This window comes from Barbus barbus, assembly GCF_936440315.1.
Source record: "Barbus barbus genome assembly, chromosome: 16".
Lineage (NCBI taxonomy): Eukaryota > Metazoa > Chordata > Actinopteri > Cypriniformes > Cyprinidae > Barbus > Barbus barbus.
Genome location: NC_136744.1, coordinates 13,513,081 through 13,531,442, shown reverse-complemented (window position 1 = coordinate 13,531,442; position 18,362 = coordinate 13,513,081). Strand labels below are relative to the sequence as shown.

Here is an 18,362-nt window from a genome sequence, read left to right as displayed (position 1 = left end):
AAAGTAGAACAGAAAGTAGAACAGCTGTCAACAATCATACTGCAAACTCACGGAAAAAGTCATTTAAATATGTCATGTATGAATCTGCATACTCTCTTCCATTGAACACCTGTGGCAACAGTACTTAATTACAAACATATATGAATTCCTTTTTTTTTTTTTTAAGAAAAATCAATAAGTGCATTAAACCGCTGTCTGCTTGTGTAGATGATATTTGAACAGCTTTCCAAATCCGTGTGGGTTTTAGTAGCATATTTTAAATGACTTGGTGAGTCAAATAAATAGATGGTATGGACAGATTTAATAGATGATTCATCAGTAAACTGAGCATGAAAGTAGCTAGTTTTAAACACCCCAAAATTAATATTTTCTTTTTTTTTCAGGCCTTACTTTGTTTCTTGTTCTTGGAAAATGCCATTCAACCCACACGATTTGTCCTGTAAGACCCAGTCACTGCATCTCATGATACAGATCTTCACTTTCAACGCTGCATAAAACTTCCGTGACTCCTTCGGAGAGCAGTTTCAAAAAGAAAAATAAAGCACACAACAGATTTATCAAAATGTTTATTTCTGCAAAAACATGAACAAACTTTCTTTGGCTGCTCTTCGCTTGTTTAAAATTGATTTTGTATAATGTAAATTATTACATAACGCTGCAAAACCAGAAAAGTCATCCACATTTATACAATTTACAAAGGTTATGACTCAACTATGCAAATGAGAATAAATAAACAAAAACAAATGCCTTTGAGACATAAGAGACAACACAATGATATTGTTTCTGCATTGCAGTATAACACTGCACCTGTATGGCCTGTCTACCAGTGCAAATGAACCAACAACCCAATAAGTGATACATCTGTTAGATTTAACTTGAGCGGGAGTCATTTATATACACACGTTCAAGAGATTACACATGCATGTTCAATCTTCAAATTTGAATCAACACTGCAATGGAAAAAACTGTATATTATTATTATTATAATTAAATGTTCCACAGAAGAAAGAATGTCATATAGGTTTGGAATGACATGACAGAAATAGAAGTTTGGGGTGAACTAAGTTTAGGCTGATGTAGTAAAAGTCATTTTAGACAAACATGACCAGATGAAACAATAATTAAAAAGGGTTCAATATAATAAAGGGCTTAAGTGCAACACATTTTGGTTGTGAAAACATAATAGAGAAATACAATAACACAATTTTATGCAGGACATTTATGACTTATTGAGCCTACTTTAGTTTAACAAACAATGTATTTTCATAAGACATGAAATGATAGTTTTTACATGTCTTGACTATCTGAAGCAAACAAACCAAAACATTATGACAATATACAATTAGATATACAAATACTGGCAAATGTTTCTTGGCTTTACTAACATATTAAACAACACTGAGTTAAGACATGGACATACTGTATGCACTAATGGCAATTGTAGTCTGATGATTTTGTGAACACTAGACATTGAAATACAAACCGATGATTTTGCCGACAGAACCCTAATATCTTAGGTCCATATCAGCTGTAGTTAACTTGGCTAACTCTCTGCTGACACACATCTGTTGATCTGTTTCATACAACCACTCTGTCTGATAAATGCAGCACTAGTTTATGGCAGCTAAAGTTCCATTAGGTAAATCTGTAGCCAATCATATGATGCTGAAAACCCTGTGGATTTGATGATTAATATACTTTCTTTTATATCATGCACACACGTAAGCCATTTGTAGTAAGCCTGTAAACGCTCTCTGTAGCACTACCAAAACACCTTGTGTTTGAGCATGAGGAATATTTTCATTTTGATTAGACAAAAGAAAAAATGCTTTGTTCTCAGGATGAAAGAGACAATTTAAATATGTACACTACCATTCAAAAGTAAAAAAATTAAAATATTATGCTCACTAAAGCTGCATTTGAATGTATTTTAATCCTGTGATGTCAAAATCAAAGCTGAATTTTCAGCAGCCATTACTCCAATCTTCAGTTTCATATGATTCAGAAATCCTTCAGAAATCATTCTTATATTTAGTGCTTATTATCAATGTTAAAACAGTTGTACTGTTTAATATTTGTGTAGAAACACTAATAACTTTTTTAATAGATGATTAGAAAGTTTAAAATAAAAGCATGTATTTGAAATACGGTAGAATTCAATTAATTTGTTGTCACCTTTGACTAATTTAATGCATCCTTGCTGATTAAAACTCACACACACACACACACACACACACATATATATTCTTACTGACTCCAAACTAGAATGGTATATCTGCTAAAAAAGTGAATTTTATCTAGCATATACAAAACTGATTTTTCAAAGTTATAAATTAAATAAAGATCATTGGAGTATATATTTACAGTCTTTCTCATTAAAAATAATAATAATAATGTTTAAAAAAAAATCATGTTAATGTGTTACTTGTTGCTCTTTGTAATTATGTGTGAAATTTAATCCTACACCAAAACTTTTCAGTGTAGCACACAACCTCAAATCTATAATATACGGACTAAAAGCCACAAAAAGCGCGTGAGTTTGTGTATGGCCACTAAGAGACACAAATGTCAGTTTTGCAAGACAAATCCAATCTAAACTCTAAAGATCAAGACCATTACAAAACACCATACAGTATGCACCAAATACAGTCCTTGGCTAATGATAATTAGTCTATTAAAGAGTCATCAACAGACACTTCACTAAATAACAAGACAAAACCCTGAAAGTAGAGGCAGGTTTATTCTGAATGCCTCTACATGCGTGATCAGATGATTAATTCTGGCCTGAAACTTGTTCCCTTTTAGTGAAACGGCTGTTGAAAACAGAAACCCAGTGGGTGCAATCAAAATGCAGATGTCCTCCACAGAGGTTCAAGCAATACTGAGGGAATGCGAGCTCCACTATGGAGCGTGCAATTCAGGAGGAGCCACACATGGACTACTAATGTCTCGACCCTCCTTTGTCATTTACACTTCAAGAGCTCCCTGCTCATCAACACCATCTCCTTGTAGTGGTAGAGAACGAGAGAGAAGGAGAAAAAAGCTGAGAATCAGTGTGTCCAGTGAGGTCAGTCGGCTGGTTCAAACGCAGGTTCCTTGGTGCACCGCGTGCTGCTGTTTACGGCTCTTTAGACTCAAGCCCTTGTCTTTGAAGTCGCCAGCCCTCTGCTGAGACGTATCAATAAGAGCACTGGCTATGGTAATGCCTGTGGGGAGAAGGAAGAGACGAGAGAAAGGCAAGGAAGTGAGCTTCAAAGAAGAGGACTCAGAAGTGCAGCAGGTGAGGCACAGCATCCTGATAGGAGCACACACTGACACTTAACAAACAAACCTGTGTCTGTCAATATCACAGCAGTTCAAGCTCATCTTACAACCATCAGTGCAGTGTTCACATCACTATTTTATTTGTATTTTTATTTTTTTTACAACTGTATGCACTTTTGGCCACAGGGAATTTTAGAAAACAAGCTCTCCTCATTGCAATCATTCATTTATTAAATGACTCCTTTGTCTTGCTAAGACTCATTTCATAGCAAGTATTTTGTTCCTGCATTTACATATATCCTAAATACACGCAATACATTTATTTACTGCATAATATGACAGAATTACAGCTTGGTTGGAAATCATACAAATCATATTAATCTATGCTTAAATACAAAAGTGCCAATGTTTATCACTGGGATAAGATTCTCAGTATTGCCACAGGAATGTTTTTCTGTCTATACATGTCAGATCTAAGAGCAAAGCCTCTGAAAGCTCATTGTTTACCTTTGTAATCTTGAAATGAAGGAACAACGTGGTGTATCTGATATACTCATAATGCTTCAGGCCACATTCACCATTCAATATGTATTCAAAACAGAAGCTCTGAGAAGGAGTGGAGGCTCTTTGAGCTCTTGTGTAATTTGGACAACATGTGTCAATGTTTTACACATCAGAGATTCCTTGCAAGTCTATTACTGAATACTGGCCACCATGATGAGTTTAAAGCTTACTTCCTGAACGCATTTACAAAGCATACATGAGAGCTAATAACTTTCAGATGTGATCTGTGGTAAGAATTGGAGTTGAGACTGAATAAAGCTTGCTGGAGAAAAGAAATGAATTAAAAAAATAAATAAAAATTGAATGAAATAAAATAACAAAAAAACAAAACAAACAAAAAAAAAAAAAAAATATATATATATATATATACTACTTTGCATGGATGGACCTAATATTTTTGACACAACAATGAAAGTCCTATTCCACCAAAGCATGACTGCTAGTGTAATTTCTTTCAATTACCTTTTCAAAATATCAAAGTTCAAATTCACCTTCTTGACCCAGTATTTGAATGAACTGCATTTATTTACAGCACACACTGTACATAACAATAGGACAGCATCATCTAAGGAACAAAATGTTTTCCGCCGAGGAGAGCTGTCCGTCTCAAGTGAATTAATTGTGAGGGTGAATCAAATCAGGTGCGCATGAGGAGAAGCCTAAAGTGCTCTCGGCTAATGGAAAATCAAACTCATTATTGTGATCTTTGGCAGGTGAACTGCTTGCATGATTAACCCTGATGAATCCTGCACTTTGAGACAGGATGTGCGAATCTGAGAACTCCATTAAAGGTAATCAGAAAGACTTTGTTGACCTGAGGCATGCATCACTGTAAATGAACACTTTACAGCTCCTCCATTATTGGAAACGGCGTTGTCTCGTCCACATGAAGCATAAATGCCTTCCCGCCATGGCCCGTGTTTTCCGTGAGCGATGCGAGACAAGTTCCAGAGATAATCGGAAGAATGCCTCTGCGGGAGCCGAACGAGCAGCTGTCTCTTCGCACCACCTGCCTCTTCACAAAGTGTCATTATGCCACACCAAGGTCACTCTTTCAACTGATGAGTGTTTTCCGCAAGCAATCAGCCACACTCCAGCCTCAGTGTGACGCCAAGGCTACTCTGACAGGGAATACACTCTCAACCTGACTTTATATTTCCTTGAATCATAATGACTTCACCCGTCATTCACAAGCCATTGGTAGGATGTGAGATCTGGTGTGGCGGGGGTCAACAACATCATTTAACTTCAATGTTACTCGTGTGATTAAGGTTAAGATAATGAACTCACTTGGTGTTTATTGTACAAGACAGGCCTGACAGCATAGGTGACAGCAGCTAACAGCGCTAGCATGCAAACACCAGCCCAGAAACAGATGCTAAAAGAAGTTTAGAAGTGAAGAAAAGAGATAACAAAGTTATAAGTTATGAGCTATAAGTGGCATATTTTATAATTATATTCACTGCTTAATTCTACGATAAATCTTGCATACAGCTGATATCACTTTCCACATTAGCAGACCTTCAGATCTCGCCTTTCAGTTTTCTGCTGACCAAAGAGGTTTTAAACCATCCGCTCGGAGGCCCAACGCAATTAAATGGATAGTTCACTCAAAAATGACAATTATGTCATTATTTATTCACCCATACGTTGTTTCATACTTTTTTCTGTAGCTATTTAAGTAGCTATTGTCATATGACAGATCATAGTGACCAAATGCTGTCAAGCTTCTAAAAGGGCAAAAATAAATAAATAAATACATAAATAAACAAAAAAATATGAAATAACTATTGCCAGAACTACCTGTGAAGTACTGGCCCCCTCAAAGTCCGGACCTCAACCCCAAAAATTTTCCAATGCACAATTTTTGCACAATATTTCAAATCTTTTGAAGCTTTATATGTGGAACAAATTAAATTTAACAGGTGTTGGAGCTGGGCTTACAGCGGTTAGCATATGTGCTCACAATTCATTTTAGAAGCTTATATCGAGGCTTAAGGCTTAAATACACTTCATGACTTATAAAATCTGAACACATTTTCAAACACCTCACACATTTGCAGATTGTAATTGATCACAGAGAACAACAAGCCAAAAACGGCTGAGGATCACAGTTCACAAGTTCACACCCCTTTCCAAAAAGTAGTATACGTCAAGTTTATTTTATTAAAGCTGCAGTCTGTAACTTTTTTTGGTTAAAAATGATCCGAAATCAATATTTGAGCAAGTACATAACCAGCCAGTGTTCAAAACTATCGCCTTACTTTAGCCCGATTCACAACGGTTATCTTATAATAATGTTTTCTAATTTTAATGGTACCGGTAGATTTTCGAGGGAAATTCGAGCATGGCACTGCATCATTATGTCACGTCTGTAAACATAAAGAAGTTGTCCCGGCTACTAGGCTATCATATGTGAGGATCCTGCAGGTGGCAGATTGTTTAGCCTTTTCTCACAGCAGCTAGAATAATTATATTTCTAATTTTGATGGCGGATTGTAATCCAGAAAGGATTATGTGTTTATGAAACACATGTGAATGAAATTAAATTATATTCCAGTTTTAAATATGCTTCTGATTACAGAGCCTGGGATAACACAAGATTTGCATTTTAAAGAAACCCAGTTCGAAAGAAATCATAGTTTGCTTTGACTTGTTACTTAGGGGCGAGTAGGTTAAATCCCCCGCGCCCTCATCTGGTACCCTCTTGGGATCTCCCCTTGGTCCTGACGCACTTGAAGGAGGAGCCCTTCGAGCCTCTGCAGTCAGTAGAGCTTAAGTTTCTGTCACTGAAGACAGTGCTCCTCACTGAATTGGCCTCAGTCAAGAGGGTCGACGATTCGTGCCTAGAATTCAGACCGGGTAACTCTCACGTTGTCCTGAGACCCCGTCCTGGATATGTGCCCTTTAGGGATCAGGTGGTGAATTTGTAAGTCTTGTAAGTCTACAGTCTTGGCCTATCAGGCCCGTCACTTACCGTGCCCCCTCCGAATAAGAGCACACTCAACGAGAGTATTGGGCTCTCCTTGGGCATTGACGCGGGGTGCCTCGATAGAAGACATCTGTAGAGCTGCCGGCTGGGTGACACCTAATACGTTTGCGAGATTCTATAATCTCTCTGTAGAGCCCGTGTCCTCCTGTGTACTTACCTCAGATGGCCAGTAACACTGGAACCTGCTTGGTGTCAATCACGCTTGCTGCGCCATTCCCCTCTACGGACCGGTTACGTGTGCTTTTATTGCTTCTCAGTTCAGTTCCCCGCGGCAAACACTGTTGAAGTTCCTCCCGCACCCTCAGCAGTCAGGCTTGGCAGAGTGCCAGACGTCAGGTTCAGCACTCATGTGTTTGTTCAAGGTCAGCCCTTGTGCTGGGCTAGGTGCCCAAGTGTAGTGATTTCCCCTTCGGGTGATCCCACATGTGTATTCTTCCACGTTCCTTCCCTCACGGTGAGCCTGTGTCTTTCCCTGGCAGAGACCTTCTGCCGTATCTGCTGTGTATTGATCTCACCCCAGGCTGGCTGAGTCTACCTCAGAGACTTCCATATGTAGTACTGCCCTTGGCCAGTCCATATGTGTAATCTCCACATGGTACCTACGCAGGATGTGGCTTCCATAGCGTTCCCCTACGCTTTCCCAGTGTTATCCATACCCACTATACAGAACAGCAGTGGCCGTCATCTCTGCCTAAGCCCTGTCCTATCTTCCATCCCAACTGGTGTGGGGGGACTTGCCGGCTTCCGTAGGGCACTGGAGGGGGTCAGCAATAGTGGCGTTTTCATAGGGATCCCATTTACATCAGTCACTTGACGTTACATCGAACGTGACTGCCTGAAAGGGAACGTCTCGGTTACATATGTAACCCTCGTTCCCTCAAGGAGGGAACGTTGATGTAACGTCCCATCACCACATTTGCTGTACCACCGCTGTACGGCCGGGGCACAGAGTCTCGGCTCCTCAGCGAAAAACTGATGTGCGTTTGCACGCGCTCTCCTTTTATACCCGCACCGCGGGGCGGGGTGCGTGTGGTGAAATACGCACGCCAACTGTCACTGGCTTGTTCTGTTAACACTCGAAGGTGATTGGGCTCTCTGGCGAGATCCCATTTACGTCAGCCACTTGACGTTACGTTGACAGTCATTAATACCTCTTCATTGGTGACATTTTATTCCATAACGTTACACAGTTTTGATGTTGTTTTATGTCTGATGATCATGTTAGATTTCATGTGGAAGCATCTGTGGTTTCTTTTGGGGGGGAAATTCTGTATAGAATATGTGTGCTACCATAAACAATGAATACACTGATTCTAGGAGCACAAGTATAGCTCAAATATTTTTAGATTTTTTCTAAGTATGTCAGGTATACTTAATGTCATTTTAAGTATATTTCTGAGAAGTACATAAAGCCCATTTCTGAGAAGTACATAAAAAGTAGACTAAAAGTATATTCTCCTATTTATAGTTTAAAAGATGTATACTAATAGCATACTTGAATAAACTTCTTTTTCGTAAGGGACTTCCAAACTTTAAAGTTGTTTCAAACACAAAAACAGAAAGAAGCACCTCATTGCTAGGAAAACGCATGACAGATGAAAACAAACATTCAAAATTATGTAGAGGATCTGACTGCAGTTGTTGTCGCGTTGTTTTCTTAAAAACTAGCCAAGCTCTATATATAGATATTGCAATGGGAGTTTAAAAAGAGTGCTGATAAATAAGAAAACAGCACATTATAAAATACAATATGCTTTATAAAATTAGCTAAAAATATCACACTTGTTAGATGTTGACTTGTACAGACTTCAAATCTTTGAAAAAAACTGGTGTAGTGTATTCTCAGCCTTAACTACTTCATTAAAAAGAGTCTTTACTGTAATTTAACTTTTAAATGATGAGTAGCTTCTAACATGTCAAGCTAATTTCAAAGTATTTTCCCCTATATTGCTCTACAATCTATTATCCCCTAAAAAGGACAGTGGCCATTAATAAAAAAGTGTGAAAAAAGCCTTGTCAGGTTTTACAGAGTTAATTCAGCCCTGTCCATAAATGCAAGAGTGCCAGTGCACTCCTCACAGGGTCAATAATGGCCACCCTCCTCTTTGTGCTGCTATCACTGTCGGTCACAGACTGGCCACATTGACCACAGCTGAGTTACCTGACATGATAAGGTCAAATATGTTCCTCCCAACACAAAAGCTTGAGTGAGGAGAGAGAGAGAAAACACAGAACATCACCAACAAATAGATTAGACAGGTCTGCGCCTACATGCCCTTGCTAACAAGCTGCACAATTAGCTACTTAACATCTCATAAACAACATGCTGGAAAAAGGCAAGAGAGAAAATGGGAGTGTGTACTTGTATGCACTGTAACCTTGAGAGCAATTTTTGAGTACTCAAACGTGCACAGCCAAACACCTGTCATGCCCCTAATTGCAATACATAATTGCTAATAACATGTTTACAGCGGCAGCCAGCAGAACACTTGTTCTTATAACTTTTCTCAGAAAGAGGCTTCATGGAAAATCAACTTTGTCTTTTGTATTGGTTAGTTCTGAAAAATGTTTACATGCGTTTATACTGTGGCACTTGATTATGATTGGCTGATAGACATATTAAGGCATTGATTATGTTTTATAATGGCTATAAACTAGTTCCAGGTTTTGAACACATTACATTTCCACATAATTTCAACACATTATTTCAATTATTTTAAGAAGTCTAAGGCTACAACCAAGAAGAACCAGAAATAGACATCAATACATTGTAAACAAATTAGATGTAAAAGTAAAAATAAATAAATAAAAATTAAATGCATGCTATGGAAAACATGCTCTCTTTCTCTGTTAACAAGCAAAAGATGTGCATGTGCAATAATATTCACTGATTAAAGTATTCCTTGCATATACAATGTCATAAATCTATATACCGTATTGACCCGAATATAAGATGATGTTTTTTTTCTTGGAAATACATCTGAAAAAACGCAGTCGTCTTATAGTCAGGGTCTACACTTGGACATGTCAATAATACACCCACAACAAGGTGGTGCCAAACACGCATAAAACGAGTGTGCCATGTAATCTGTAAAGCAATGTGTGTTGTAAAGATCGCGAGTCTTGACTGTCATGTTAGCCTGATGGGAACAAATTTCCTCTGTAAGTGATTTTAAAATATAAAACAGTATCCAGATTTGAATACTTTAAGATTTCACTTCTAGGCCTACTGTTAATAAAATTTTGGTAGGCTACTATGAGATGTATATCCTAAATGTTATATAATTCAGATGGGCTACCTCTTATTTTTATGGTATATCAAAAAGTGTATATTTTTAAATGTCATTGTTGGTACATTTTACCAGTATTTACCATACTTTCAAAACAAAAATTAAAATAGGAAAAATATGCAATATGAAAATATTTAAGAAAAATGTGTTTTACAGAGAAATAATAATAAAAAAAACAAGATTTGGTTTTTCAAAAAGCACATCTGGAAAAAAGGGGGGCGTTTTATATTCGGGTCAATACGGCAGATCATGTAACAGAATGCTCTGTGATTATGTCATTTATTGTACTAAACAGAAAAACAAGCAAGTTACATACTATTGCATAGACTAAAGAAGCTTTACTTTACTTTACTAGGCTGCATTTATTTGATCAAAAATATAGCAAAAACAGTAAAATTGTGAAATATAATTACAATTAGTTTATTAATTATAATTAGTTAAAAAAAAATCTGTGATGGTAAATCTGAATTTTCAGCAGTCATTACTCCAGTCTTCAGTGTCACATGATCCTTCAGAAATCATTCTAATATGATGATTTGCTGCTCAAGAAATCATTTTTATAATTATCAATGTTAACAACAGTTGTGCTGTATAATATTTTTGTGAAAACTCTGATTCTTTGGTGAATAGAAAGTTCAAAAGAACAGCATTTATTTAAAATCGCTCATGATATTATAAATGTATTTTCAATCACTTTTAGTTATTTTAATGCTTCCTTTTCAAATAAAATGGTGGTTTATGTCTTTAACGCATTTGTTTTCTTTCTCATCCAATTGAGTAACCTGTGTCTAAGGTTTTAGAAAATGAACTGAAATCTTCTCAGACAAATTCAGCATAGCAACTATGTGCTGGTCAGTGACAATTTACCTAGAAACAGTTACTATTTTGAACGATAATATCTCAATCTAGCAATAGTTACGGAACGTGCTGCACAGAAGACAACATGTAATATTATTTTTGTTTACAAAATCATAAGCATTATGATTCCATGAAGAGGAATATTTTTAAAGTACCCTGAAAGGCATTTGCTTAAAAAGGTTATAAATAAGTCAGTCTGACACGACAGATTGTAGCAGCAGATAAAGCAGGTCAGAATAAAATCAATTTGGCTTTGTTGCTCACTTATAAAACTATCAAAAGACTGCACTCTCATTCACTCCCTATGCGACATCCCTACGGTGCTGACTTTGCTTTAAATGCACTAAATGGACATTTTAAAAGGGTAAACAGGCAATATAGAGACACTGCAGGCTTTCTCATAAAAACAAACAAACAAACAAATAAAAATAAATATAACTATAACACCATCAGCCAATGTCATGGTCATCAACCTATATCCTGATTGAAAGGGTTAAAGGTGGTGAAATTAACCAAAAATATTAACTAATATCATTTTTGGTCAACCAGAACTAAGCAAAGTAAAACCTTGTTAATGTACATGTATTTATTTGACATGTAGCTATTGAAATGCAATAATGTACAGTCAGCCGGTCATTACCACAAAATAAACCATTTCAGGGAGTTTCACATCAGGGATTTGATCACCCTGTCAAGGCTTATTTTGCAATAATGATCAGACGACTGTATTTTCCCGTACTTATTCTACTCTAATATTCCTTATTACACAGAAGATCTATGATTGACAGAAATGCTAGCAGTAAAAATGAAATGTGGAAGGATTGGAATGACTTTCTATGTTTATTACTGCTACCTGTTCACTTTACACCCTCCTTGACTGTCCCAGTCACTGGCAGTGTACCACTTCATCTGACTAAGCAGATGAGAGGGATGAAAAGTGGGATTGTGTTTTGCAAGTACTCTGCTAATATGTTGTCTGAGAGCTGCGGTTGTACTGGCAGGAGAATCAATCCGTTATCTTACAAACAGATGTTCTGCTCTGCTGGTTCCACCTGACTCTCAGTGTGAGACTTGCTACGTTCACCTGTGTAAGTGTGCAAGTGTGTGTGCTTGTGAGGGTTCAGTTTTATAATGGGGAAACAGCAGTTACAGGTAGGTTATAAATGATAAGCATGCAACAAATAATGCAACAAATACAGAACAATAAACAATTTATTCCTGTGATGGCAAAGTTGAATTTTCAGCAGTTACTAATATGCTGATTTCCTGGGCAAGAAACATTTATTATCAATGCTGACAACAGTTGTGCTGCTTAATATCGTTCTAAATATTGTCATACGTTTTTTTTTTTTTCTTTAATGAATAGAAAATTCAAAAGAACAGTGTTTATTTAAATAGAAATCGTATAAAACATTGATTTAATCAACACTTTTGATCAATTTAATGCGCCCTTTATGAATAAAAGTACTATTTATTTTAAAAAATCTTTCTCTGACCCCAAATGTTTGAATGCTGTAGCTAATTTTAAGCAGTATCCAAACAGTTAAGTATTGTTTCTGCAAACTCACACTCTATCAGGCTCCATTCTGGTACATAACATAACTTTTTACAGTAAAATCAATTTCTGCAAGATAACATCAAGTTTCACTTTAAAAATATGTCTCATAACAGACATAAAATGGGTTGCGAATAAGCTTTCATTTTGACTGCAATCCATATTTTTTAATTGAGTTTGCATTAAAAGGTGAATTAAAGACCCAAATCGAGCTGTGAGGAGACGCTGACAGTGCAAAGGATGAAAAGACAGGAAGTGATATCACTCACGGCTCAAGAGCAATATGACCTCCGCATGACCGTCTGGTTTATAAACCGCACAAGTACACTGAGAAGTCTTTGGCTATTCTCTTTGATGCTTTTTGCAGACCTGCTGTCTGAAATATTGCCCTTGTTGAGGAAAAGACTGAGATGAATGAGAAAAAACAAATCAATCGTTTTATAGTCTCTTTTCTCTTTATAACTTCTCAAACATAACTAGCATGCCTAATTTTTTAGATTACTAAAAATCCAAACTATAGCCATCAGAATCATTTTTAAGCAAGAGAAGAAACCAAAAGCAGGTTCACTAAACAACATACAGAGGAACAGAAACGCCAAAGGACAAACTCAAAATGCCACACTACTGCTGGACTGTTCTGGGAAAATAAACGAGTAAGACAGAATCTTGAGGAATAAATGAATACATTTTGCCAATCCCTACCCTGCATGTAATGTCATTATACAGCAAAACAGAAGAACTCTGCATAAAAAGGCTGTAATTCATTGTAAAGCACAATTTATTGATCTAAATACCTTAAAATATAAAAAGACAGCCTGTAATTTACATTCATACAGTGTCAACTTTCAAGAGCATAAAGGTAATGCAGCACATATATATGTAGCTGGCTTATTGTATATGGATTGTTCTTCAGAGACTAACTTTTTGTGCTCCACAGTTCAGATTTGATCTAGCATGACCTTTCCCTGCCCTCTCCTTGAATGCTTTTCAGATGAAAGCAAAAGAATAAGCTAAGACAACCATTCACACCAAATGTCTTCTATATTGACATCTCTCCTTACTTTACCCTTCACTAAAACTTTTAAGAAATATCACACTTGAGAGGCATTGAATTGCCTGTAAACTTGTTATATATACACATCCATAATATATAACTGATGTTAAATATCCAAACACTGATTTGAAATTGAACCACTATTAATGTATCTAGTGACCTACAACAGGATCTAGTGCATAAGCAATCACCTAACTTCTTGACAGCCCTTCTTTTTTATGTTAAAGGTGAAGTATATCATTTCTGCACCAAATGGAATTGCTGTCTGAAGCCTATGCTTTTTCCCCACCTATCGTCCAAACTCAAACACTGTTGTCATTTCATCTCTGATGTTTTTATTACCATTTTCAATCTTCTTTGAGTAGTTCCTGAATGCAATGGTCCAGCTTTGAAGACCCATAAATTAGTGCAGCAAATTCAGGCACAGATGACGTGTGTGGTTACTAAGTTTGAGCTGCATGCAGACAGCCTGCACAGATGGGACTGTTTGAAACTTGGAGAACTTTTTCAATCATTGTTTTCATCAATAATTTTTTTATTCTGTTTGGTGTCACTAGTGGTGCAGCAATGACACACTTCCTCTTTAAGAAAATAACACTTCAGTAGACCTTCAGGCAACCACAATTCTGCCTTAACACTGATAAAATATTGAACATAAACATTCTTTTGATCTAAGGCTTGTTTACACGTTCTCCATTATCTATGAGTGGCATTACCACATGCTGCAGGCCGAATCGCTCTAAATTTTAGTGTAATTCAAGGTGAAATGTTGTTGCATATTTTATGATTCACCCTTGCTATATGTGTCTGTAAAACACAAAGGCATCCGGCATCTCAACCAAACCATTTCCAAAAATCTGTCATATGTCTTCAGCATCAGAGTATCAGGCCAAATACGCCTTTTCAGTCTTTATCAAGAGCAGCAGCGGCGCAGGAGCCTACAGATTCACATGTGCCAGTGTTCATTAAATCAAAGAGCAGGTATTAGGCCCTCACAGACCACACAGTTAGCGTGCTGGAATAAGGGGGCTGGCTTAAGAGATAAAGGCGTATATTTACTGAGTGTTTTAGAGTATTTGGATTTGATTTTCCTTGGGGATAACATTATCCCTGTCAGATTTATTCCTCTGATCAGTCAGCACTATTAGACTCCCAACATGCATTTCATCTCTTGTTTACACCTCATCTTTAATCCCTTATTTCTCTCTCCTTTTTTCCCACCCCTCCCATTCTTTATCTTTCTTGTTTTTTTTTTTCTGTCTTTCAATGAGGTGCAGTGGTGTCAGTGTCATATTGCAGTCAGAAGATGTTGCTGGCTTGCATAGTGCCGCAAGTGTTGCGTCTCTGAACCACTACTTCCTGCTGCAGTACCATTTACAGCAGATCATTTTTCAGCTCATTCATCACGGTTACATGATGAACACAGCCACACCACAGAGACAAAGAGAATGAAAAAGAGAAAGGATGAGGAAGGGTATGCATGTGAGACAGAATGAGAACAATACGAGATGTAGACAGCCAGAGACCAAAGGGTCAGTGTTCGGCTGTTTAGCCTAATTAGTCCCTGCTGGTAGATGTCATAACTACACCATCTGGTTGCACAGAGCATCCAGTAATTAACACTTACTATTACTTATTATTTTAATTTATTTACTTTTATAATTGAATTAAAACATAATAATAATTATAGGTCGAAACAGTTGCTGTAATTGTTTTTGCATCTCTCTGATCGAATAAAACCAATAAAAAAAGCTAACCTAAACTAAACAAAAAAAAAATAATAATAAAATAGAGATTGTTTCACAACATGAAAGAAATTTTGAAGAATGTTGGTAACTAAACAGATGCTGGTAGCCAAATTACTTCCATAGTATTTTTTCCCCATGTTAGGTTACCAACATTCTTCAAAGGATCTTATTTTGTGTTCAACAGAAGAAAGAAACTCATACATGTTTGGAACCACTTAAGGGCGAGTAAGTTATGACAGAATTTTTTTGGCAAAAATGGAAAATGGTTAAAATCATTTTATTTCACTTTTTATATAATCTGGATTTAAAACAGAACGTACATCCTGTAGTGCACATTGGGTTAAGGGTTCCTTTAGAAGTCAAACCTCGCCCACATTCCTCATTCATCTGCATTGGTGGTTCAGTGGTAGAATTCTTGCCTGACACGCGGGAGGCCCGGTTTCGATTCCCGGCCAATGCAAATGCTGTTTTCTTTCAACTGTGCTTCAGGGATTTGTGCTATAAATCTATGTATTTGTATCTATGCAACTGTACGTTAAGATGAAACTCAATCCACATTCCTCAGCCTAGGTTCGATTCCCAGCCAATGCATTTTTTTTTTTTAACTGTGCTTCAGAGATTTTTGCTGTAGTGGAAAATATGTAAATATATAAATACATAAAAACGATTATAGAACTGTATGTTAAAATTGCATGTGGAGATAAAATGCTAAGTGAATGCTGAATTGTGAGTTCTCACCACACTGGCCAGGGGGAGGCAGTCCAGAAGATGCCCGTGGAAGACTCATCAGCAATGTTTGCACAGCAGCACAATTCCCAGAACATGGCTCCATCGCTATGGGACCAGGCTGAGAGAAAAGAAGAGTGATTAACTCATTGCATGATACATATGGACTTTTCATGCAACAACAGTACAGTGGCACAAGCTCCCGGAATTCATGATGTCAAACAAAGGGCCATTCATTGCAGCTAAATAAATAAATAACACAATTTGGGAAATTATTAAAAAGTTACTTGTGTCATACTAGTGAATTCCCAGACATTAATTTCTTTACTTCAAATTCATGTAAATCAAATAAATCACCCACAAGTCAGAAATCAGTACTAGTAAACCATGACTGCGTAAATTAATTTTATTGGGCTTCTGCCAGCCAGGGCTCTAACAACACTTTTATACCATAGAGATTTACTTGGCAGACTTATACTGTTAGGATCTGCATTTATTTTCAGATGTCAACATTTCAGTGACTCCACTATTTTGTATATACTCTTACCATATAAAGAATATTATTTTTGTTTGTTTGTTTTTTCAATATGCGTATTCTAATATTCTGGTTGATTGTATTGATATATGAAGCATTATGTGACACTGAAGACTGCAGTAACGAATGCAGAAAATTCAGGTTTGTCATCACATGAATTAATTGCATTATAAAATACATGAAAACAGAAAAAAATTATTTGAACTTGTAACAATATTTCACAGCATTACTGTTTTATTGCCTGATGACAGCATCTACTGCAAAATATGAGACACAATAAGCTTGAATTTGAAACTTTTTCCTGCCTCCACTTAATAAAATTCTAGGGCTGCCACTAACGACTATTTTTATTTCGATTAATCTATCAACTAATTTTTCAATTAATCGGTTAATCTAAACAATTAATTTCCCGCAAAAAAACAACAACAATTTCACTTAAAAATATTTTATTAAAAAAAATGAAATCCAAATTTCTATGAAATCCTTTTTTTAAAGCAAAAGTGAAGTGGAACATAGAGTGCAAGAAGCAAGTGTCCATCTCATAGCCCAAATCACTGAAATCAAAGTTCAGTATTATAGTGTGAGAATGACAACATATATAACCGCATATCACTCGGTTCCACGAGCAGCTTTAGGACTCTCTGATCACTGTTTGGTTCATCTTATACCGTCCTACAGGCAGAAACTTAAATCTGCAAAGCCTGTATTAAGATCTGTTAACACTTTAACCTTCAACCCCATTTAGGGCCTCGCAGGTGAAAATAACCTACCTGAATTAAAATGGTAACAGTTTGTGACAAAGTGTGCTTACACAAACAAATTAGGTATCTTTGGAAAGAAGAGACTCTGGGCTTTACTATCTATCATCCAGAGTTGATAATGCTCAAAAAGATAAAAAGTTATAGACACTGACGTGCCTTGAAAAATATTTTTCCACACTGAATGTTTTTTTATTTCATATACAAATACATGAAATAAGTCCTGGAGCAATCCAGAAAAGTAATGGATCGAAAGCCATGTGTCTCATCAGTTCATATTTCAAATTTGAAGAAGATACCATGAAAAATGAGATTCCTGCAATATTTTTTCTGAAACTATTTATAGTCCCCCCACCCCCCTGTTTGAGGAAAAATAACCACCAAATGGATTGCAGAATTATACAAGCTATTTTAGTCATTATACATGTTCCTGCATAGTTTTTCAATTATAAAATAATAGACAGATTTATTTGAGCACTAAAAAATACAAAAATAATTATTTGAGTAATAAAAAAGGAAAAAAAATAGAAAAAAATGCTTTGTATATAGTATGTATACTGAAGTATTCTTCGTTATTCGTTATTACAATGATAAATATCACTGCCAGACGTGAAGTGATATTGCCAGACATGGTCATAGAGTCAGTAAACACACGCTGATGTGCTTCCATTCAGATTATAATCAAACAGATGGGCCATATAATCAATAATAGCTGATCAATGAATCACAATGATAGCCGTCATAGAGTCGCTAATAAACACGCTGATGTGCGTCCATACAGATTATAATCATGCAGACACGGCCACATTCCCCACACAATACACACACACACATATAAAAAATGTAGAAGAAAAAAAAAACAGTTTTTTATGGATAAAGCAGATCGCTAAGTTATGCCCCGCTCAGATGACAGCGTGCGTCACAGAAGCGTCACTGCCGGCAGGAGGGAGCGCCAAATTCAAATAATCTATATTCCGCTTTTCTGAGACTTTTTTTTCCGTAGACGGTCTCATTATGT

General features: G+C 36.6%; 1 protein-coding gene across 1 annotated transcript in view; it reads right to left on the bottom strand.

The window, feature by feature from the left end:
• Positions 1-556: 556 nt before the first annotated feature.
• The window catches only part of LOC306882266 (attractin-like protein 1), a 268,000-nt gene continuing 250,194 nt past the window's right edge, over positions 557-18,362 (bottom strand). Inside the window, exons 29-30 of the mRNA XM_079436781.1 lie at positions 16,064-16,172; positions 557-3,206 (exon numbers count right to left, since the gene is read on the bottom strand). Coding sequence (XP_079292907.1) covers positions 3,082-3,206; positions 16,064-16,172 — 234 coding nt within the window. The 3' untranslated portion in view covers positions 557-3,081. The remainder of the gene's footprint in view (positions 3,207-16,063; positions 16,173-18,362) is intronic.